Source organism: Narcine bancroftii, chromosome 1, assembly GCF_036971445.1.
Source record: "Narcine bancroftii isolate sNarBan1 chromosome 1, sNarBan1.hap1, whole genome shotgun sequence".
In the NCBI taxonomy this organism is placed as follows: Eukaryota; Metazoa; Chordata; class Chondrichthyes; order Torpediniformes; family Narcinidae; genus Narcine; species Narcine bancroftii.
The window spans coordinates 142,552,697-142,576,662 of record NC_091469.1 but is presented as its reverse complement, the minus strand read 5'-3'; the positions used below and the strand labels follow the sequence as shown (position 1 = coordinate 142,576,662).

The following is a 23,966-nucleotide window of genomic DNA, read 5'->3' as shown; positions in this document are numbered from 1 at the left end:
TAGAGTCACCTCATGGGCCTCCTGAGTCCAGAACAACCATCCACCAGCCGGTTACACTAAATCTTATGTCAATACCATTTTTAAAATCTCTCCACATTGGAGCCAGAGAGTCTTTGATTTCTACAGCAGAATCTGTCCATGCTATCCAAGCTTATCCCATTGGCTGCCATTTGGCTCCTTTCCCTCAAAAGCTTTCTTGACCAGATATCTGTTTAAGTCCCTTTAGGAAGCGACAATTCTGCCCTACTTACCACTTCCTTTATACCCACAGGCTTTTGTCTGGAGGAGGTGCTCCTCACGTCCTTTTAAAATTTTTCCCCTCTCACCTTAAAGCTCATACACTCTCGTTATTACCCTACCCAGGGGCAAATTTTGTCTATGTCCCTCATGATTTTATAAACTCCTACCAGTGCCTCCCTTAGCCTCCTGTACTCCAAGAAGGAAAGTCCCAGTCTATCCAGCATCTCCTTATAATTCAGCCCTTTAGTCTCAGCAATATTTTCATGGATCTTTACTGCACCATTTCCAATTTAATCACATGGAACTAAGGGACATAGCTGCAGGATTTAGGGTGGTAGAATTCGGATGGAGATGAGGAAGAACTGTTTTTCCTAAAGGGTAGCAAATCTATGGAATTCACTGCTCTTTGAAGCAGTGGAGGCTACCTCAGTAAATACAGTATATTTAAGGCAACGTTAGATAGATTTTTACAAGGGAATTAAGGGATACGGGAAAAGGCAGGTAGGTGGAGATGAGCCTATCGACCCACGATCTCATTGGATAGCAGAGCAGGCTCGATGGGCCAGATGGCCTACTTCTGCTCCCATTTCCTATGTTCTTTGTACTTCCTTGCTCTTGCGGAGTGAGCACAATTGAATTTAATACTCTAATTGCCTCACCAAAGTCTTGTTCAGTCAAACACAACTTCCCTGCTCCTGCACTCAATGCCCTGACCAATGAAGGCAAGCATGCAAAACGCTTTCTTTAACACCCCGTCTTCCTGAGCTGCCACTTTCACAGAACTATGCACCAGGACCCCCAGAACTCCAGAACTGTGTTCTGCTCCACAGCTCTCTCCAGGGCCCTAATCTGCAAGTCCTATCCTGGTTTAATCTACCAAAGTGCAACCCTTCATATTTGTTTGATATAAATTTAATCTGCCATTCTCTGACCCACTTTCCAGGTTCATCTGGATCCTGTTGTAATCTTGGATAACCTTCTTCACTGTCCACTTTACCACCATATAATCCACAACATGAGAGAGGGCTTCTTCACTGGTGGCTCAGTGGAATAACCTTCCGGAAGAGGTGGTCGCAGCAGTGTCAGTTTTGTCATTTAAGAGAAGGTTGGATAAGTGCGTGGATGTGAGGGGGTTGGAGAGTGATGGACAGGGACAGGGTAGGTAGGACTAGAGGAGATCACTTAAATCGGTGTGGACTAGAGGGGTGGAGATGACGTGCTTCCATACTGTAATTTTTATATGGTTAAATTTACTCACCATTCTAACCATATTATAGTTCAAGTAATTAATATTGATGATAAACACCATCGGACCCGATATCGATCCTTGTGGCGCACCATTGGCCACAGGCCTCCAATTTGTGTAACAAACCTCCAATACCACCCTCTGTCTCCACCATCAAGACAATTCGGCAACCAATTGGCCAGTTTACCTTAGATCCCACTCCAGCTTACTGACCTTGATAAAGCTTTCGTACACATTGTCTACTGCCCTGTTCCCATCGATCTTCCCGGTGACCTCTTCAAAAAATTAAATCAATTTGTGAATCTCAATTTGCCACGCTGACTTTCTCAAATCAGTCCTTGCCTGAAGGATTCTGGGCTGAATCGTTGATCATTCCTTGCCTCCCACTCATCCTGTTCATCTCACTGAGCTCTTCCATCAGCTTGTTATTTTTTCCACTCCAAGGCAAGTAAATCCTGTCTGTCTTTCAGAATCTCCTCCATTAAGCTACCCATAACTGATAGTAAGATGTAGTTCCCTGGCACTTCCTTATGCCCATTTTTAATAAAGACAGGATTAGTCACCCATCTGAACATCTGGAATTTCAACAATGAGGCAAATATTTCTGCCAGGCCTTCACCAGCTTCCAAAAACATCTTGGGATATACATGATCAGGCCATGGGCATCTATCGAACTTTATGCTTTTAAAGACCTCTCACTTATGTAACGTGGACTCTCTTCAAGACCTTATTTACGTCTCAGAGTTCCATTTACTTTTCCATGGTAAATGCAGATAATAAATATTCATTAAGAACTTCACCCATCCATGTGGCCCCACAAAAAATGCCCTTGTTCATCTTTAAGGAGCCTTACATTTTCCCTATATCTCTTGGGATTCTCCCTAACCAATCTGACAGGGCCATCTCATAAACCCCTCCTTGTCAATCCTCTGCATATTCTAGTTCTCATGCACCGAGGGGCAATTAACCCACAAAAGTGTATATTTCTGGGGATATGGAAAGAAACTGAAGGATCCAGAGGAAGCCCACATGGTCACAGGATGAAAAGGGAAACTCCGCACAGATCATGATTGAACCTTGGTCCCTGTGTCATGAGGTAACAGTACCACCATTATAAACATAACATAATTAACTCTCATCATTAATGCGGTTAAAAAGAACATCAAGTAGATCTTTTCCAGATAATCCAAGATGGCCTCCAAACAACATGGCTTCTCCTTTACTACCATCAACTCAGCCCTTATGTCCTCATTTCCCACACATCTGCCCTGGCATCCTCTGCCCCTAAGCAAAACTAGGACAGGATTTCCCTTGTCCTCAACTAGCAGCCCATCACTCTCCACATCTGACAAATTATCCTCTGCAACTCCCATCACCTACAACATGATCCCACCACCAGTTACATTTTCCCCTTTCCACCTGCAGCAGTGACCACTCCCTCTGTGACTCCCTCATCCACTTATCTCTTCTTACTAATTTCCCCCATGACATCTACCACTGTGACCACAGGTAGTGCTACACTTGCGCCTATAATTCCTTCCTCAGCACCATTCGGGGCCCCAAACAGCCCTTCATTTGTGAATCTGAAGGGGTCATCTACTGCATCCCATGCTCCCATTGGGGTCTTCTCTGCATCGGAGAGACTGGACGCAGACTGGGAGATAATTTCACAGTGCACCTTCACACTGCCGCAACAAGGGTGGGAATTTCCCAGTGGCCAACCATTTCAATACCATGCCCCACTCCTGTGCCAACATGTCTGTTCATGGTCTCATGCATTGCCAGACCAAGGCCACCCGTAAATTGGAGGTCCAACACCTAATATAGCATCTGGGCATTTTCCAACCAGATGGCATTATCACCTTCAGTTTCTGTTAGGTCAACTCCCCTGACTCCCTCTTTTTCCTCCATACCCTCTGTCAACTTCTTTCATCTTTCCACCTCCTTCCCTCTCCATTCAGAGAGCTAGCCCCTTCCCCCAATTACTTCCCAGCTTTTCTTCTTGCACCCATATCCACCAATGACCTCTTGCCTGTTACCCTGAACTCCTGTCTTACTCCTCCCTAAACCCTTTTATTCAGGTGCTTCCTGCTTTATGCTCATGCCTTGATGAAGGGCTCAGGGCCGAAACGTTGATTATGTATCTTTATCTTTGCAAGATAAAGAATATTATGTGACTTGCTGAGTTTTGCCAGCAATTTTGTATGAACTGCTATCATAATGTACAGAGTACAGAGATCCTGCTGCAACTGTACAGGGTCTTGCAGTTTTGGTCTCCTTATCTGAGGAAGGACATCCTCACCATGGAGGGGGTGCAGAGAAGATTCACTAGAGATGGAAGGACTTGCATATGAAGAACGGTTGGATAGACCAGGCTTGTATTCTCTGGAATTTAGAAGATTGAGGGGGGATCTTATATAAAATTCTTAAGGGTTTAGACAGACTAGACACAGGTAGGTTGTTTCCAATGCTGGGGTCACAGATTAAGGATAAGGGGGTAGTTTTTTAGGACTGAGATGAGGAAAACTTTCTTCTCTCAGAGGTAGTAGATCTGTGGAACTCTTTGCCACAGGCCAGTTCCTTGTCAATATTTCAGAGTAGGTTAGATTTGGGCCTTGTGGCTAAGGAGATCAAGGGGTATGAGGAGAAGCCAGGAACCAGGTCCTGTTCAGCCATGATCATATTGAATGGTAATGTAGGTTTGAAGGGCCAAATAGCCTACTCCTGCGCTTATTTTCTGTTTCTATATTCTTGTTTAATACCAAGTAGCTCTGATCAGACTGTACAAACTAATTAATTAAAAACTATCCAATCAGGAATGAGAATATTGTGACAACTGAAGGGATATATCAGAACAAGCAAAATTCTTAAAATAATGGAGGGATTGGTTTCAGAGGATGATTCAGGTAAACTAACAATTAAGGGCATCGATAAAGTAGCCTTTTCCAACACTAAGGGAATCAACAACTAGAGAGCGTATTTAAGGTGAAAGGTAAAAGTTACCTGGGGAGAGTTTCACACACAGGGTGGTAGGCACATGGAACAGAGGAAGTGGGTGGAAATAGGGGCAATTGTTATATTCAAGGAACAGCTACATGGAGAGGAAAGCTTTGGGGGTTGGGCCAAATATAGATAAGTACCTTGGATGGCAGGGACATGTTGTAAAAGGTTCGTTTCTGTACTGTAGCACTCCATGACTCCAATGGAAAAGAGAAAGTTGCACTCCTCATAGTTTTAGGATTCATAAATAAATAAATAACGTCAAAAGCAAAATATTCCCCATGCCGGAAATCCAAAATAAGAACAGAACTTCCTGGAAACATGAGTTCAGCCACATCAACAGGTTACCTTCACTGAATCCACCTGTAAATTGGAGAAATATCACCTCGTATTCCATCTGGGCATCCTCCAACCAGATGGGATGAACATCGACTTCTCCAGTTTCCGTCAGCACCCACCCGACATCTGTTTCGTTTGCTATCACTTTGTCTCCCTTCTTCCTGCTCCCTACCCTTTATTTTTCTCTCTTTCCCATTCCCTCTCCTCCAGTTCGGCATTCACACATTTCCCTGATCAAAGGTTAGCACAATGCCATAACAGCGCCACAACCTGGATTTCAATCCGGTGCCGTCCATAAGGATTTTGTACATTCTTTTTATGACCATATGAGTTTCCTCCAGATGCTGTGGTTTTCTCGCACATTTCAGGGATGTTTACGTTCTAATTTATTGCCAGTGTGCATACATGACATTACATACAACCCTGGGTCTGTTCTTCCTGTGGGCCAGGCAGTTATGGGTAGTGTCAACTGGGACATCTAAAGTACTCATAGATGCCATAAAATTAGAGGATTATGGATGTGAATAAGGTTTAGATTGTTGATTAGCTTTAGATAGGTCGGTACACCATGGTGGGCCAAAGGGCCTGAACTGTACTGTAATATTCTATTTTTTTTACATTTTTCTTTGTTGAATATGTACAAAGGTTGTATAAACTGTCAATGCAAGTTAATAAAAGGATAATGAAGTATGTGGACTCCTGGACTTTATATGAACTTTTACGTTTAAGAGTACACAAGTCATTTTTTTTTAATATATATAAATCAATGGTTTGACCACGGCTTGAAGGTTAGGGCATCACACTTCAGGGTTCCAAAGAGAGTGGCTTTAGTTCCTTGGATAGGTTGGAAAAGTTGGGGTTGGAACAGAGGCCATTGGATGATGAAGGCGCTGACAAAGTCAATCTCTTCTGTTGCAATTAAGAAGCAGGTGGCACAGAATGAAGGTGATTGGCAAAAAAACCACGGAGAACATAAGAAAAAGGAAGCGAGTTGTCTGGGGTGTGTTACGAGGAGAGTAGGAAGCTGGCTACGGACCTGAGGGAGAGGAATTTGAAAGCCTATGGAGAGAGGGTGGGAAGCTGGGAGCGGGAGGTGGGGCGGTTATTACTTGCGCTTGATTTCTGTTAACAGAGTGGAAGCAAGGGGCCTAATGATATCTTTCACCCTGTTTTTATGATGGTTTTAAATTTAATTTGTAATATTTTCAAACATTTTTACTGATATAAATTATTTTTAAATGTCACCATCAAAGGCTATCATGTATCGTGGGGATAGGGCCCCAACCTATTGACTCAGAGTCAATTCATCTTGGCAGATGCCTCCTGGGTGCAGAAGGTCATCATATCCAGTCCGCTGTATCCAGACGAGGTGAGTGCAGGAAGGTGGGAGAGTCTTGGTGAGTCTGGGCAGTGAGCTGGTTCCAGGTAAGTCTGATCCATTAACTTTATTTCTCTCTCTCTGTCTTGTTGGGAATTGGCAGCATTTTCTGTTCATTACTTTATTTCATTAAATTAACCTTTTACACATTCTGCAACTTCAGTAGTTCACATTATCTGGTGAGTGATGGGCTGAGAGATGTGGTGGGATATTCTTGTGGACTCTTTGCTCTGAAATCTGGTATAGGGACACCAAAATGCCCGAGCGAAATGTCCTCCAAAAGGTAGTGGACACAGCCCAAGACATCACAGGCAAATCCCTCCCCACCACCGAGAACATCTGCAGGCAATGCTACCGTTGGAGAACAGCAGAAATCATCAAGGATTCACACCACCCAGCACACCTCTGTTCTCACTGTTGTCATCAGGAAAGAGGTAGAGGTGCCACAAGACTCGCACCACCAGCTTCAGGAACAGCTGCTACCCCTCCCCCATCAGACTCCTCAACAACAAACTCAATCAGGGGCTCATTTAAGGTTTCTTACTCGTGCACTCTATTTTACTTTCCTTCTGTCTGCATTGCACAGTTGGTTTGTTTACATGCATTATGTTTTTACAGTTCTTTATTTGTTTACATGTGTATGTTGTGTACATTGTTTTTGCACTGCCAATAAGTGACAATTCTGCCTTACCCGCAGGAAAGGATTGTATCTAATGTCATGTATGTACTCTGACATTAAATCTAAATCCATACTACAGAAGAGTTGTGGAGATTCATTTTTTTTTATCAAGTATTTGTGTTTTTTTTTTCAGAACGCTCTTTACTGTTCTTGGAGTATAATTGCAGTGTTTTAAAGACAAATCTTTGTAACTCTCTTCCCCAAAAGTTGGTAAAAGTTGTTGAACATGCTTGAGACAGAAGCCAGTAGGCAAGGGGTTAAAGTGTTCCCAGGAAGAGGCAGGAATGTGGAGCTGAGTTTGCAGTCAGATCAGCCATCATCTTGTGAAGAGGCTCGAGGTGCTGATTGGCTCCTTAATTCATTTGTAAGATTCTTAAGTGCATTTCGCACTGAGGCAGCACAATGGGGGAACTTATCGAGCTGTTGCATCACAAGCTTTTGTGATTTGATTTTAATCCATGTTGTCTGTCTAATTTGTACGTCTTCCCCGTCATCACTTTTGTTTCCTGTGGAGTTTCTGCTTTCTTCCCCGCCTTCCAAAGTTATGCAGGTTAGTTGGTTAGCTTGCCACTGCCAGTTGAATCTGTGAGGAGTTGATGGAAATGCGCAGAGAAAAAATGAGATTCGTATGGGACTAATGTCAGGGTGATTGATGTTCGGGGAAATTTAGTGGATCAATGGCTTCTCCATGATGACAACTTTTGAGGTGACAGGGCAACCAAGTGAACCCTAACAGCCAAGATTTGCACACAATAGAACATGAAGACAGGGAACCTAACAAGATGTCTGGACTGACTTGGGTATACGTTACAAATGCAACCAGCCAACACACTCTCCATGGCTGTTAAGTGAGGGGGTATTTGCAACAGGAAGATCATAATGCCATTAGTTTCAAATTAATTATGGAGAAGGATAGGTCTGGGTCTCAGGTTGAGATTATAAATTGGAGAAATACCAATTTTGAGGATCTGGTTCAGAAGAAGAGAGAGAGGTGTACAACAGGTTTTAGGCAAAATGAAGCAAATGAGGTACTTGAGAAGGATAAAAATATTCAAGAAAAAAAAACATGAGAAAGATGTAAGGAAGGCTAAAAGAAGACATGAGGTTGCTTTGGCAGACAATGTGAGGGAAATCCAAACAGTTTCTACAGGTATATTAAGAACAAAAGGATAGTAAGGGGAAAAAATTAAAGTGATCGACTATGTATGGAGCCAAAGTTAATGGGAAGATCTTAAATTAGTTTCACTCAGGAAACTGGCACAGAGTTAAGGGAAGTTAAGAAAACATGTAGGGAGGTCATGGAACCGACACAGATTAAAGAGGAGGAAGTGCTTGCTGTCTTAAAGCAAATAAGGGTCAATAAATCCCCAGGGCCTGGCAAGGTATTCCCTCGGACCTTGAGGGAGGGTAGTGTAGAAACTGCAGGGGCTCTGGAACAAATATTCTGTAGCCATGGGTGTGCTGCTGGAGCATTGGAGGGTAGCTCACATTGTTCAGTTGTTTTAAAAAGGCTCCAAAAGTAACCCTGGAAATTATAGGATGATCAACCTGACATCAGTAGCAGATAAATTATTGGAAGGTGTTCTAAGAGATTGGACATACAAGTATTTGAATAGACAGGGACTGATTAGGGACAGTCAACATGGCTTTATGCATGACATGTCATCTTTAACCCATTTTAATGATTTTTTTCAAGGAGATTACCAGAGAAGCTGATGACGGAAAGGCTGTGGATATTTTCTACATGGACTTTACTAAGGTCACTTGGGAGCTTATTCAGCAAGGTTCAAATCGTCTGTATTCATGGTGAGGTAGTGAAGTGGATTCGACATTGCCTAGATAGAAGAAGCCAAAGAGTGGTGGTGGATGATGGGAGGAGTATCTCAGGGATTAGGTCTGGGACTATTGTTGTTTTCATTTATATCATTGATTTGGATGAAAAATTAATATCCAACTCTACTACTTGGATATAGTATTAAATTACTATATCCAATTTAATATAGTAAATTGGATCAGCAAGTTGCCAGATGACACCAAGATTGGAGGTGTTGTGGACAGTGAAGAAGTTTTTCAAAGCTTGCAGAGGGGATCTGGACCAGCTGAAACAAAATAGAATGAAAAATGGCAGATGGAATTTAATGCAAACAAATGTGAGGTGTTGCATTTTGGAAGGACAAGCCAAGAAAGGACATACACGGTAAATGGTAGGGCACTGAGAAGTGTGGTAAAACAGAGAGATCTGGGAACACAGATACATTGTTTCTTGAAAGTGGCATCGCAGGTAGATAAGGTTATGAAGAGAGCTTTTGGCATCTTTCCCTTCATAAATCAAACCATTATGTTTCGGACTTGGGATGTTATGTTAAAGTTGTATAAGATATTGATGAGGCCAAGTGTGAAGTATTGTGTGCAGTTTTGGTCAACTACCTACAAGAAAGATATCAATAAGATTGAAAGAGTGCAGAGAAGATTTACTTGGATGTAGCCCTGATTTCAGGAACTGAATTACAGGGAAAGGTTAAACAGATTAATACTTTATTCCCTGGAGTGTAGAAGAATGAGAGGAGATTTGATCGAGGTATTTAAAATTATGAGGGGTATAGACAGAGGTTGGCTTTTTCCACTGAGGGTAGGTGAGATACAAACCAGACAATATGGGTTAAGAGTAAAAGGGGAAAAGTTTAGGGGGATCATGAGGGGGAACTTCTTCATATAGAGAGTGGTGGGAGTGTGGAATGAGCTGCCAGCTGAGGTGGTGAATGTGGGTTCAATTTGAACATTTAAGAAGAATTTGGACAGGTACATGGATAGGAGAGGTATGGAAGGCTATGGACTGGGTGCAGGTCAGTGGGGCTGGGCAGAAAAATGGTTTGATGCAAACTAGAGGGGTCATAGGGCCTGATTCTGAGCTGTCCTATTGTTCTATGTAATTTAACAAAATTGCTGGAGAAACTCAGCAGGTCCCGCAATGACCATAGGAGGCAATGATACAGTATACAGTAAAACCAATGTTTCAGGCCTGAGTCTTTGGTCAATGTATGAGTAAAAAAGCAGACAGGCGCCTGAATAAAAATTGTGCATGATAAGGGAAGAAGGTAGAGGAGCACAGGCTAACAGCCAAGAGTTCAAAGGTGGACATAGATTGGAGGACAAGAGAGAAAAGCTGAGCTACCTGACTGCACCGTTGATCATTTTTCACAGATGCCTGGACTGGCCAACATAATTCAGACTCAACTACAGTGGAGGTCAACTCTACCTGCCCAATTCTTGTAGCTAATATTACAGAAAGAAGCTCAGTAGTATTAGTAAATAAATGAGTAAAATGACTCAATGCGCCACTAACCTGCTGTACAAGTTATTTTTAAGTCAGTGGCTTTGCTTGTTCGCTGAGCATTTCCAAAACAGATTGCAGTGTCCCGTGGAGTTAAGTTGGATGAAGTTCACTGAAGCATCCAGCCAGATTTTACAGTGTGCTAACACGGGCTAGGTCATCACTCTTTAGTTATAGCCTATTAGGATGTATTTTCATTCCTTTGGCCAGCTATGTTAATTTAAAGGTGCCCCAATCTGGTCAGCCTGAGATCATTCGAAAGCTTTATTCATTTCCTACACCGCACAAAGATAACCTTTCATACAGTAGGGGATTATATCAAAGCTAAAAGATCTGATTCTATATTTGCGAAAGTAAATGGATAACAAGGTCAGATATCTATGTTAAAGAGTCACAAGCAGACCTCATTACTGAACACTGCTCCAGGTTATTTGAATGAGAATGCATAATCACAGCAATGAATTTACTGGCTGGGTTCTTCTCTTCACCTCGCTAACTCACGATGCTTTTATCTCAGAGTAACAAGGTGTATTGCGACTAGCATCAACCACATGAGACAGAGTGCAAGTTAAATGCTAGCTTTAATAGACTAATATATACAGCTAGGCCTTGCCTCAGGTCAGAATGGAGGAGTCTAGCTCCGGTCGGCTTTACATTGAAGGTCATCAGGTGGTGGCCCCTGATGACCTTAGTGCTGTAATAGCATATCACGACACAAGGGATGGTGGATATTTCTTATCCTTCATACCTGACTCAGCAAGAGTGACCTGTGACAGCCAGCAACTTCCTCAGTGCCTGCACAAGGTGCAATTGTAGACCATGGTCAGAAGAACAATGGCTGCTTTACTTGAGGTCTGACTAGAAGCTGGGAGGGAGGCAAGCAGTAGACAGAAAGGCAGTTGGGAAGGTGAGTAGGGGGGAGGTGCTCAGTCACTGGAATTGATCGTGGGTTTGGGAGATTAATGTGGGGCTTGAAGGAGAGTCAGTGGTTCAGTGGACCCAGCTGATTTGGCTTCCTGCACCAGAAGGGAACCTGTAGAGGTAGATCCCCTTTAAAGTCACACATCAGCACGTTCCACACTCAAGCTGTTGCCTGCTTCAGTGGGAATGGTCTGTAGAAAATCACGAGTGTTACATGTTAATGGACAACTACAGTGCCCCCACTCATTTTGCAATAGATGCATGGAGGAACACAAGGAAAACATCATTAAAATTACACCAAAATTAAAGGGTGGCACAATTTAAAACAATAATGACTTTCATTTATGTAGTGCCTTTAATGTTGTAATAATCACCCAGAGGCAAAATGAAATGGCGCTGCCCCACACAAGGATTTATCAGAGTAAGTGAGCAAAAGATTGGTTCAGGAGGTAGTTTAGAGGGAATAAGAGGGAGATATGGAAAGTTTTAACAATGGATTCCAGAGCTAAGGAACTGAGTTACAGGTTATGAATTTATTCCCTAGTTCATAGAACAATTAGGGGAGATTTGATAGAGGTACATAAAATTGTGAGGGGTGTAGATGGAGTAAATGCAAGTAGGCTTTTTCCACTGAGGGTAGGTGAGATACAAAGCAGAGGACATGGGTTAAGGGTGAAAGGGGAGAAGGTTAGGGGGAACTTCCTCACACAGAAAATGGTGGGAGTGTGGAATGAGCTGTCAGCTGAAGTAGTAAATGTGAGCTCAGTTTGCACCATTAAAAAAAATATGGATGTGTATGGATGGGAGGGATGTGGTCTGAGTGCAGGTCAGCAGGACAAGTCAGAATAGAAGTTCAACAAAGATTAGAAGGGTAGAAGTGCTGTTATGTTCTATGCCAGTTAAGGGAGAAACTGTGTGTGTGAGGCTAGAACTGGGGACGAACAGAAATCCAGAAGGAATGCATGGCCAGGGAATGTTGCAGAGGTCAACTGAAGGGGGGGGGGGGGGGGGGGAGTAGTTTTTTCTCTCCTTTCTTCAAATAATTACATCAAAAGTACAGTTACTATTGGGGCAGACTGTTGGAAACACGGGGATGAAAATGGTGCCAGTTTAAGGGAGGTAGCATGAAGCACAAAAGGCTCTGTGTGTGTGTGTGTGTTTGTGTCCTGAGATGGAGAAAGACTCACAGCTACTGCCAGTGATGGTTTGATCGCATGGTGCGATGCCAAATCTAGCCCTGTGGTGAGGCTGCCATTTCCCTGAGACCTGACCATCTGCCAGAAGACAAGGACATACGTCTCGCTGACAATATCCCACCCGTCATCACCATCTGATGCCCCACAGTGATGCAGGACATTAATGAGAAACACCTTCTGTTTGAATACCATTTTAAATTAGCCAAGGCAGCTGAAACAATTGAATGGCGACTACAGCGACACAAAGCCTTTTGTCACAATTTTCCATCTCTCCCAGACTCTACCCTCCAATAATAATTTTTAATTAGCTAGGGGAGATAAAGGTGCACAAATCAGCAAAATTGTCACAGAAGGAGGTCATTCAGCCCATCAGACACATGCCAGCACCCAGTAGGGCAATCCCATCAGACTCAATCCGTTTATTTCCCTGTAGTCTTGTTCTCTTCCACATTCCTATTAACTCCCCTTGTCACACAAGTAGTTATTTACATCTGTCAATGAATGTAAGTGAGCAAAAGATTGCCTAAGGAGCAGCTTCAAAGAAGAGGGAGAGGTGGAAAGATTTAGCTGGAGCCATCTCCTTTGCGCTGTCTCATAACCGAGCCAGTGTATGTTGCGGATGCCTCACTCCACAGGTGTCTCGCTCACAAGTGTAATCCTGTCCCACTGTGCAAAGCTTGTAGCATTCTATGAAATCCCTCCCTCTTTCTTGTCCCATGAGTTAGTCTTGTGTGTTGCTTGAGGGGAGAATCTTCAACAAGCTCATTCCTTTGTTGGACAGCACGTTATAGAGTTGGCAGCATCATTCAATCGAGACTGATATAATGGGAAAAATGTGCTAGCACATTCACTGGATTTGTTGTGGCAAACGTTCTCTAATATATATCCTGTCAATGCCCCTCATAACTTTATTGACCTACTGAAACATATCAAACCCAGCCTGTCCAATCTATTCTGATAATTGAAACACTCTGCTGCAGGCACTTATCCTGAAGAATCACTTGCTTGCATTTGCACTCTTCTGCTCTCCCACCCCATATCCACCTGTCCATGGGCCTGTACTCCTCCCCTTGCCTCTCTAAAATCCCTTTTTTTCAGGTGCTGTCTGCTTTTTTGATGAAGGACTCAAGCCCGAAACGATGGTTATAAATCTTTGCTATAAAGAACACTACATGATCTCCGAGTTTCTCCATCAGTTTTGTGTGTAAGTGTTTGTTTAACACCATCCTCTGCACCCTCCCATCTAATACCTTTTCTGCAATGCTATGTGCTCCAAAAATGGTCTCATAATTATGACATAATCTCCTGACTCATTCAACTTGCAAGTACAACTGGAATGTTTTGAACACTTTCGAACGGGTATATGGAGAGGACACCAGCCACATGCAGACTAATGGGTCTAGCCTGCGCTGGAGATCCCAAAAATGGCTGCCTCCATTGATCACATGCGGCGGAGTCCGGAAGAGATGCTGGACGGGACGTCATCCTTTGTCGTCTTCCTCCCGTTCCTGCTGTTCAGTTCTCGGCTACTGGAAGAGATGCCAGAAGAAGGTCGACCCAAGATGGTGATACAGGCTGCAGTCTGCACGCAGCACTGCTGGAGTGGGGGTTTAAGAGCTATATAAATTAGTGTAGTGCCCCTTCCTCTGGCAGTTCAAACAGGTCACACTATGGGCCGGGCAGTACTTTCTCAGGTGTTTGGTTTGGCCTCAGTAGTCACATTTCGTGTGCTCAGTGGCTACAATGACAGTCAGGGACCCTGAGTCCCAAGATGGTGGCACCTGTGCTCCCCATCTGGCAGCCGTGTGGCTTGCCGAGTAGGCCTCCGTGTTCTTTTGGGCTGTCTCTAGCGACCGAGCCAGCTGCATGACTGGTTAGCATGGACAAGCCAAGCTCCCTCCTGGCCTAAGGTGCTGTCTTTGTGGAGTTTGCACTTTCTCCCAGTCACTCTGTGGGATGCCCCCCACCCCTCGAGTACTCAGGTCATTTCTCTTATTTCAAAGATGTGCAAGCTGAAAGGTTAATCAAGCTGCTGTTGATTTGCACACATGTCAGGTCGTTGGAGAACCAGAGCAAGGATCCAGATCCTGGAATCTGGAGTGAAAAAAAAGTCAGATCAAAAACCAAATAAAAAAAAAAACAGATCAAGGAATGACCAATGTTTTAGGTTTTAACCTTTCATCAAGATTTGATGGGATAAGAGGGGATCTTATTAAGGTCTGTAGAAACATGAGGAGAAGAGGTAAAGTGAACAATAACAGTCTGTTTCCTCGAGTATGAGAATCTAAGACAAGAGGGCATAACTTTTCCAGCCTGATTTTGAAGAATTGCTCAGGCCTAAACTGTTGGTAATGCATCTTTACCTCCTATGGACACTGCAAAACCAGCTGTGCTCCTGTGAGGTTTTAACTGCAGGTGAGTGGAGTGGGATTTAGAAGGGATGTGAAGGAACAGTTCTTTACTCAGAGGATGGAGGGCACTTGAACGAGCTGCCAAAGTCATATTTCTTTCCTTTAATAAACAGTTGGGTCATTACATATATGTGAGGAGCTTGGAGGAATGAAGGCCTAATGCGAGCAATTGGAACAGGTTGTTCAGCATGGATAAGCTGGGCCTGTGAGTCTAATCTGTGGTGGAACACAGTAATGCAGGTCGGGGTACCTCACTGGACTGCTCAGGCTGGCCCACCTCTGACCTGGAAACTCCTCACTGTAGTTCCCCAATAAAGGCTGAGAGCCCTAGTCTCCTCCCTCAATACCAGCTATGGATCGGGCCAGAAGCACATAGACATCTTCTGGAGGTTTTAAAATACTAAAGCCTTTAATCACTTGCTCTGTGTCTGCTTGTGGTTATTGAGAATGCTACAATTTAATGACCTGATGACTTTGCCATGGACAAGGCGATTCGACTGGAGAAGCTGGAGACAGATCCTAGGGAACCAAAGGCCTCTGTTAAATTTGATATGTGGCTACATTGTCTGAAGGTCTTCATGAGCGCCGTGAAATCTCAGCCGACAGCAACAAGTATGATCTGCTTTTTCCCATCGGTGGGCCATCGGACTTACCAAATCATTTGGGATTGTGAAAAGTACAATGACACAATGGCCCTCCTGCGGCAGCAATATGGTGCCCCCATGAACTCCATGTATGCCCACTATTAACTGGTTACTCAATACCAGAGCCCTGGTGAGTCTGTCGACAACTTTGTGAGGGCCGTGAGGGAGCTGAGATGAGACGAGCCTGTGGGTTCAAGGATGTAACAGCGATGGCATCTCAAGCATGATGGGTTAGTGGCCGGCTTCCACTACAACCACACCCATGAGCGACTCCTGGAGAAGGGTGATTCGACCCTCCAGGAAGTCGGGCAGCTGGCTCGGTCGCTAGAGACAGCCCAAAAGAACACAGAGGCCTATGTGGCAAGCTACACGGCTGCCAGATGGGGAGCACAAGTGCCACCATCTTGGAACTCAGGGTCCCTGACTGCCATTGCAGTCACTGAGCACACAAAGTGTGACTACTGAGGCCAAACCAAATACTCGAGAATGTACTGCCCGGCCCATAGTGTGACCTGTTTGAACTGCTAGAGGAAGGGGCACTACACTAATTTATATAGCTCTTAAACCCCCACTCCAGCAGTGCTGCGTGCAGACTGCAGCCTGCATCACCATCTTGGGTCGACCTTCTTCTGGCATCTCTTCCAGTAGCCGAGAACTGAACGGCAGGAACAGGAGGAAGACGAAAAAGGATGATGTCCCATCCAGTGTCTCTTCCAGACTCCGCCGCATGTGATCAATGGAGGCAGCCATTTTTTGGATCTCCAGTGCAGTCATCTTGGCAGCAGCTGATACAATGCTACAGCAGAAGCGATTCCAAAAATGTGCTGACTCTGACCTCCATTGTGATGGATCAGAGCAGGCCACACCAACTGATTCGATCGATGATGGACATTAAGGTAAATGGTTACACCACAGGCTGCCTATTCGACACAGGGAGTACTGAGAGCTTTCTACACCTGGGCACAGCCCAACGCTACTCCCTTGGTAGTGTCCCCTACTAAGTGCAAGGTAGCACTAGTGTCTAAGTCCCACTCCACAGAAATTCATGGGTGCTGCATCGTGGCCCTAACCGTTAGGGGCACACAGTATAAAAACTTCAAAATGCTAGTAATGCCCCATCTCTGCATGAGAGTCATACTGGGGCTTGATTTCCAGTGTCAGCTTAAGAGCATGCTAATGCAGTTTGACGGGCCCATCCTCCCCTCATGGTCAGAAATATTTAATTCCTAGAGGGCCCGTTCTTCCTTCCAAGCGCAGCCAATCACACACTGGTATGCTGTTCCGAGTGCAGCCAATCAAACACCGGAATATTCCCACTGCACCTTCCCCCTTCGCCCCAGAACTTTACCCCTGACTGCCGACTAGTTGTCATGAAAAGTAGACGATACAGCCCCGGAAACAGGGAGTTTATAAAAGATAAAGTGGGGTGACTGCTACCAGAGGGCATCATGTAACCCAGCAACAGCACCTGGAGGGCACAGGTGAAGATAGTTAAGAGTGGGGAGATGCTCTGGATGGTCATCGACTATAGCCAGATCATCAATAGCTTCACCTTATTAGACACCTACCTCCTTCCCTGCTTAGCCAACATGGTAAATGAAATCACCCAGTTCTGGGTCTTCTCCACTATAGCTCTCAAGTCAGCACATCACCAGATCCTGATCCACCCTGATGACCATCTATATACAGCATTCAAGGCCAATGGCCACCTCTACCACTTCCTCCAGGCCCCATTCAGCCTCATGAATGGAATGTCGGTGTTTCAAAGGGAAATGGACCACATGGTGGATGACAATAAACTAAAAGCCACATATTTATATCTGGATAATGTCACCTACTGCAGCCGTACCCAAGAGGAACACGAAGAGAACCTAAAGAAGTTCTGGCCACCACTAAAGTCCTGAATTTAAGATACAATCAGAAAAAGTGTGTGTTCAGCACCATGCGGTTGGCAATACTGGTGTACTTGGTGAAGCATGGTGTCATTGCCCCCAACCCCAAGTGCATGCATCCCCTGCTGGAACTCCTAATGCCCCATAACCCTAAAGCTTTAAAAAAGGTGCCTAGAGTTATTCTCATACTATGCCCAGGGGATTCCCAATTACATAGGAACATAGGAAGTAGGAACAGGAGTAGGCCAAAAATGGCCCGTCGAGCCTGCTCCGCCAATCAATATGATCATGGCTGATCTAATTTATGACATAACTCCACTTACCTGCCTTCTCCCCATATCCCCTAATTCCTCTATCATGTCAAAATTTATCTAACCAAATTTTAAATATGTTTAATGAAGCAGCCTCAACCACTTCCCTGGTTAGCGAATTCTAAACATTCACTACTCTCTGAGAAAAAAATATTTTTCCTCATCTCTGTCCTAAATCTACTCCCCCGAATCTTGAGACTGTGTCCTCTCATTTTAGTTTCCCCGGCCAGCTCAAAAAACCTTCCTACATCTATCCTATCCATACCCTTCATAATCCTATATGTTTCTATAAGATCTCCTCTCATTCTTCTGAACTCGAGCGAATACAATCCTAGACAATTTGATCTTTCATCATAAGTCAACCCCTTCATCCCAGGGATCAACCTAGTAAACCTCCTCTGGACCGTCTCCAAAGCCAGTATATCCTTCCTCAAATATGGAGACCAGAACTGGACACAGTACTCCAGGTGCGGTCTCACCAGTACCTTATATAGTTGCAACATTACCTCCCTACTCCTGAATTCAATTCCTCTAGCGATGAAGGCCAACATTCCATTTGCCTTCTTAATAACCTGCTGCACCTGCAACCTAACTTTTTGCGATTCATGCACAAGCACTCCCAAGTCCCTCTGCACAACAGCATGCTGTAGTTTTTCACCCTTTAAATAATATTCAGAACTTTTATTTTTCTTGCCAAAGTGGATAACCTCACACTTACTAACATTGTACTCCATCTGCCAGACCTTTGCCCACTCATCCAGCTTAACTATATCTCTCTGCAGACTCTCCACATCCTCATGACAATTTGCTCTTCCACTCAATTTGGTGTCATCCGCAAACTTGGCTACACCACATTTTGTCCCCTCCTCCAAGTTATCAATGTAAATGATGAACAGTTGTGGGCCTAACACTGACCCCTGCAGCACCCCACTTACCACTCTCTGCCAACCTGAAAAACTCCCACTTATCCCGACTCCCTGCCTCCTGTCAGACAACCAATTTTCAATCCAGGCCAATAGACTTCCCCGGACTCCACTTTCCTGTAACTTACTGATAAGTCTCTTGTGCGGCACCTTATCAAACGCTTACTGGAAATCCAAATATACAACATCAACCTGTTCCCCTCTATCTATCGTACCCATTATATCCTCAAAGAATCCTAACAAGTTTGTCAAACAAGATCTTCCCTTTCTAAAACCATGCTGCGTCTGCCTGATTGAACCCTTACGTTACACGGACAAAGCTCACCCCCTGGTGAAAACCACTACATTTCCTTTGTTGGCAGAAGCTTGTAAAACCTTCAAGGGCATTAAGGGTGAGATTGGCAAGGTGACAATGCATGCCATTGATGAATCCATCACTTTGCAAGTGGAGATCAATGCCTCGGACTTTACCCTGAACACCACACTGAGCCAAGCAGGCAGGCCTATGGCATTCTTTTCCCGAACCCTCCAGGTACTCGGCCATTGAGAAGGAGGCCCAGGCTATAGAGGAGGCTGTGTGCCACTGGAGGCACTATTTAGCCAGTAGGCCATTCACCATGCTGACACACCTGTGTTGGTTGGGAAAGCTCACTGAGCCACCTGATGCTCTGTCCAGGGGAACTTGCACCAGGGGACAAGTAGATCACCTCCAAGCCTCTGCCACCCCAGGATCATCAGGGTCTACCACTTCGTGAGGGCCCACACATTCCCATTCAGTGGAGGAGATCAGGGAGCTGACCTGTAACTGCTTGGTCTTCACAGAGTGCACTTCAACTGGCCAGAAGGAGCTCATCTGATCAAGGCCATTCGCCCCTTCCAACATCTTAGTATGATTTTCAAGGGCCTCCTTCACTCCAAGTATCGGAACATGTACTTCCAGAATATCATGAACGAGTACTCACGTTTCCCATCTGCAATCCCCTATGATCACACCCTCCGTCACCTCTTCACCATCTTCAGAAACCCCAGTTACATTTGCAATGATGGAGGGGAGGCGGTCCTCATTCATGAGTGAGGAGTTGCACCCGTACTTCCTGTCCAACCCCCGTGGGAACAGGCAGGTAGAAATGGAGAATGGCACGATCTGGAGGGAAATCCTCTTGTCCCTCAAGTCAAAAGGGATGTCCATCTCCCAGTGGCAAGAGGTCCTTCTGGAGGCACTACATTCCACCAGGTCCCTACTCTGTATGGCCATGAATGCCACCCCTCATGAGAAACTGTTCTCCTTCCCTAGCAGGTCGGCATTTGGAACCATGCTGCCGAACTGGCTGATGGCCCTTGGGCCAGTCGAGAATGTGCATCTCTTGCATGCGAACTCCCAGTACCTGGATTGGCGGGAAGACACAGTGCTTCGAGCATGGGCCCCAGCACAACACCCAGAAGCCTTCGTCAGCAACCAGCCAGTCCCAGGTATCATCCAGGTCAATGATCTTTTGCCACCACCACCGCCTCCACCACCATGACACCTCAGGCCCTTATCCCCTCCAACCCTGCAACCTCCAGCAGAACAACCGATGCTCCCACCCTCCTTGAAACTGGTTCACACCAACACAGTTCAGCCTGCAGACATTCAGCCTGCCAGAGAGGGCACCACCTCACAGGAGCCGATGATGATGCTACCTGTGCTGCGGTGATCACAGTGGTGGATAAAGCCATCTGATCGGCTGAATCTGTGAACTGGCATAGATTGCATGATTGGAGATGTTGGACACTGTCCTACTTCATCCTGCTGAACTTTATCTAAAAGGAAGCGATGAATGTGGTGGAACACTTTAATGCAGATGGGGACCTCACTGGCTTCTGAGGCTGGCCCACCTCAGACCTGGTGACTCCTCCCAGTAGTTTTCCAATAAAGGTTGATAGCTCTAGCCTCCTCCCTCAGTACCAGCCTTGGATCCAGGCCAGAAGTATGCAGTTATGTGCTGGATATTTCAGGATATTAAAGGCTTTAATCACTTGCTCTGCATCTACTTGTGGTTATTGATTGCGCTACAAGTTCCTTGCTATAAAACCCTTTGACTTGAAGCATTGACCATTCTTTTTCTCCCACAGGAGCTGAGTTCCTCCAGCAGATCTTTTTTTTTGTTGCCAGAAGTCTTGGCGCTTGTGAGAGAGAAAAGGAAATAAATGTGATTGCTCTCGGATGAAATACACAGTTGATGGGATGAGGCTCCTTTTATATCAGTATAAAAAAAAGAAATCACAGTATTTAAATTTGAATCCTCCTCAAAAATTGTTTATTTTATCTTCTTGATACATTGCGGGTCACAGTCAAACTTTGAGTCTTGATTGATGATATCAACTGCTTCTGCTAAGATTGCCCACCAAGGTGAAGGTTAATTACTGCCATTTGAATGTAATACCCTGTCAGTGGGATCCCATCACATTCAATGCAGCCCAATATTCCAACGCCTGCCTCGTTAATGAAGATTTACATCTGTCTCCCTTTAAACAACATCTAGTGATTTGCCTTTCTCCTATTTAATTTAATTTAGGCATACTGCACGGTAACTGGTTCTTCCGGCCCATGGGCCCGTGCTGCTCAATTACACCCAATTGACATACAACCCTGGTGCACTTTGTACGCTGAAAGTGATTCTCTAACTGCATTGGGAATTGAAGTTGTACAGACTTTCATTGCATTGCAGCATTCAAAGTTCTGATTTATTGTCAAAATACAAACATGACATCACATACACCCTGAGATCCTTTTGTCTGTGAGCCAGGCAGAATTTCCAATCCCGGCAACTGTCAACATTCATGACATGAACTGTATTTTTCCTCATATCCGTCAAAGTGCAGTTTATGCCTCGCCGTGTGTCCGGCAGCGCACTGTGTCTCCTACTCACCATAGCAATGACAGCAGCTCCAGCACCGGTCAGGGCCACGATGAACAAGTGGAATGTCATGTTCAGCTGGGAGGGAGAATAAAATACAACCATAAGACAAGGTCCATTCTATGAACAGCCAGGATAGTGGGCATTCACGGGAATGTATGCGAGAAAATCATCTCTAACCAGTTGTTCAAAAATCCTTAATTCTCGGTCTCAGCACATGTCCCCAGCATCGTTCTGTTGAAGTCAACAGAATACGCTTTGGAGGCACCTTACAACATGGTCTGTGTCAAAATGATCTCCAAATGTGAAAGTTATCACTATAGCTTTTTAATTCAGTCATCAAACTGTGTCCCCCATGGAGCCAGTGAAGCAGTGAGTGGTCAGACAGAGTGGGAAAAAAACAGCGGTGTTGCCAGGGCTCCCGCAATGGTGCAGGCCCGTGGAGAGCGGGGAGAAGAGACAAAGTGCTTCTCTGCAGGGTTCTACCACCCAGTCCAACTACTGACAGCTCCGTACGGGCATAAAATGCCCTATTAAAGTCATGACAGTTTTATTTTAAAATCCTGTGACTGCAGGGTCTGGGCCCAACATGATGATGCTTATGTTTGGTAGCTGACCCGAGGGGTTGCAGTCACTGGGAAAGCAGACGACAGGCGCAGAGTACCAGAAAATGGAGAGAACAACCCCCATTTTTGGAGGAGAAGCGGAGGAGACGACCCTATGGAATGGTGACTATGGCGGAGGATCAGTGAGGGGCTCTGTGGGCGAAGAACACACAGGCGGCAGGGCTGTTGGTGACTCCAGGCGAGGAACCCACGCAGGCCGTGGGCTGCTGGCGACTTGCGGTCAAAGGACTCACACCAGGCTGCAGATTGCTGGAGACTAGTTGAAGGGATACCACGGATTGGAACCAGGATGCAAGAGGGTGCTGAGAGTAGGAGGGGCTCCTGAGGGGCTTTGGATGCTGAAGCGTCCTGATCGTGTCGGAGGTTTGGATCTGGACCTTGGGTTGCCGATGGATGGGTTGAAGTCTGCATGGCTGCAGAGGCTAGAGGCTGTGGGAGCACTTGAGACGAATCCATGGACACTCAGTGATTATGAAGGGATGATCTTTTGCTTCTCTTTCCCTGGCTGTAAAGTACATCGGGAAATTTCTGCTGATGGCAAATTTGAGTCTTAATGCAATTTCATGTGATATTAAATCTGATATATAACATGAAAATTAAATAATTTTGAATCTTGAATCTTAATCGACTCACTGGAACAAGGTGACATTTGCAAACACAGTATTTATTGACCATCCCCTGCTGTTCGTGAATGATTTGGATATGGATGTGGGTGGCATCATCAGTTCATAGATGACACAAGGAATGGTGGAGTCGTTGAAGGTGAAGAAGATTTGGGATGGCATGATTAACATAACGCCGGGGTGGCCAACCTTTTAATTTTTAATTTATACATACAGCATGGAGGCAGGTCATTTCGGCCCACGAGTCCGTGCTGCCCAATTAACCTACACCCCTGGTATGTGCTCGTGGGCTGTTACACGTAACAGCCTGTTACCGTGCTGTAAGTCTAAGTTAAAAATTAAAAGGTTTTTCATCCTGGTGGAGCAACACCATTACAGTACCAGTGACCCGGGCTTTAATCTGGCACTATCATGTCCTCTCCAATTACTGCTTAGGTTTTCTCCTACATTCCAAAGACAGACTGGGTTTGTAGGTTAATTAGTCACAGGGGTATTTTGGCAGTGTGGGCCCATTTCAGAGGGCTGTAAAATTAGAGGACACATATCTTGCTAAAGTTGTAAGAGATTTAGAGATGATATGAGGGAGGACTCCCCCCCCCCCCCACCCTTTCTTCCAGAAAACTGTTGCTCACGGTATTTCAGTTTGCAGCTCAACTCTTTGATCACATGAACCAAATGCTGGGCAATGGGGTGAGTATGGAAAGGTTCTCACTGAGCTGAATGGTCTACCGAATGATTCTATGATTTGACATCATCGTGCTTCTGACTTGTAGATAGTGTGATACGTAGTAGGTTTGGGATGTCACTCATCAAAGGATACTCAACAATCCTGCAGTCTTTCAACAAGAATGTGGCTGGTCCTGTTGAGTTTCTGGTCAAAGGTGATCTTCAGAATGTTAATGATGGAGGTTTTGTCAATGGTAATGTCACTGAATTTCAGATATAGATGGTTAGACTCTCTTCTGAAGATGGTCACTGGTTGAAACTTCTAAGACACCAATGTGACTTCCCCATCCCTTAACGTTCCTACCCTCAGTCACAAGAGTTAGAATATAAATAATAGAACGTGGATCATAAAACCCTCCAGTACAATAATAGACTCTTCTGCCCATGTTGAACATGAAATTAAAACTTTGCTGTTGCAGATGATACATTTCTCTCAGTTCTCTGAATATTCACAAATATATCCAGAAGCTTTTTTTAAATTGCAGCTAGGGTATCTGCTTCCATCAATAAGTCCTGTTCCAAGCACTTCGGCATCTCCATGTAAAATAACTTGGCCCTGCACATCTTTAACATCCATCCCTCA

General features: G+C 44.8%; 1 protein-coding gene across 1 annotated transcript in view; it reads right to left on the bottom strand.

Moving 5' to 3' along the window:
* Nucleotides 1–23,966, bottom strand: part of gpm6ab (glycoprotein M6Ab) — a 316,222-nt gene that overhangs the window by 5,817 nt on the left and 286,439 nt on the right. Inside the window, exon 6 of the mRNA XM_069902258.1 lies at nt 21,421–21,486. Within this exon, the coding sequence (XP_069758359.1) occupies nt 21,421–21,486 (66 nt within the window). The remainder of the gene's footprint in view (nt 1–21,420; nt 21,487–23,966) is intronic.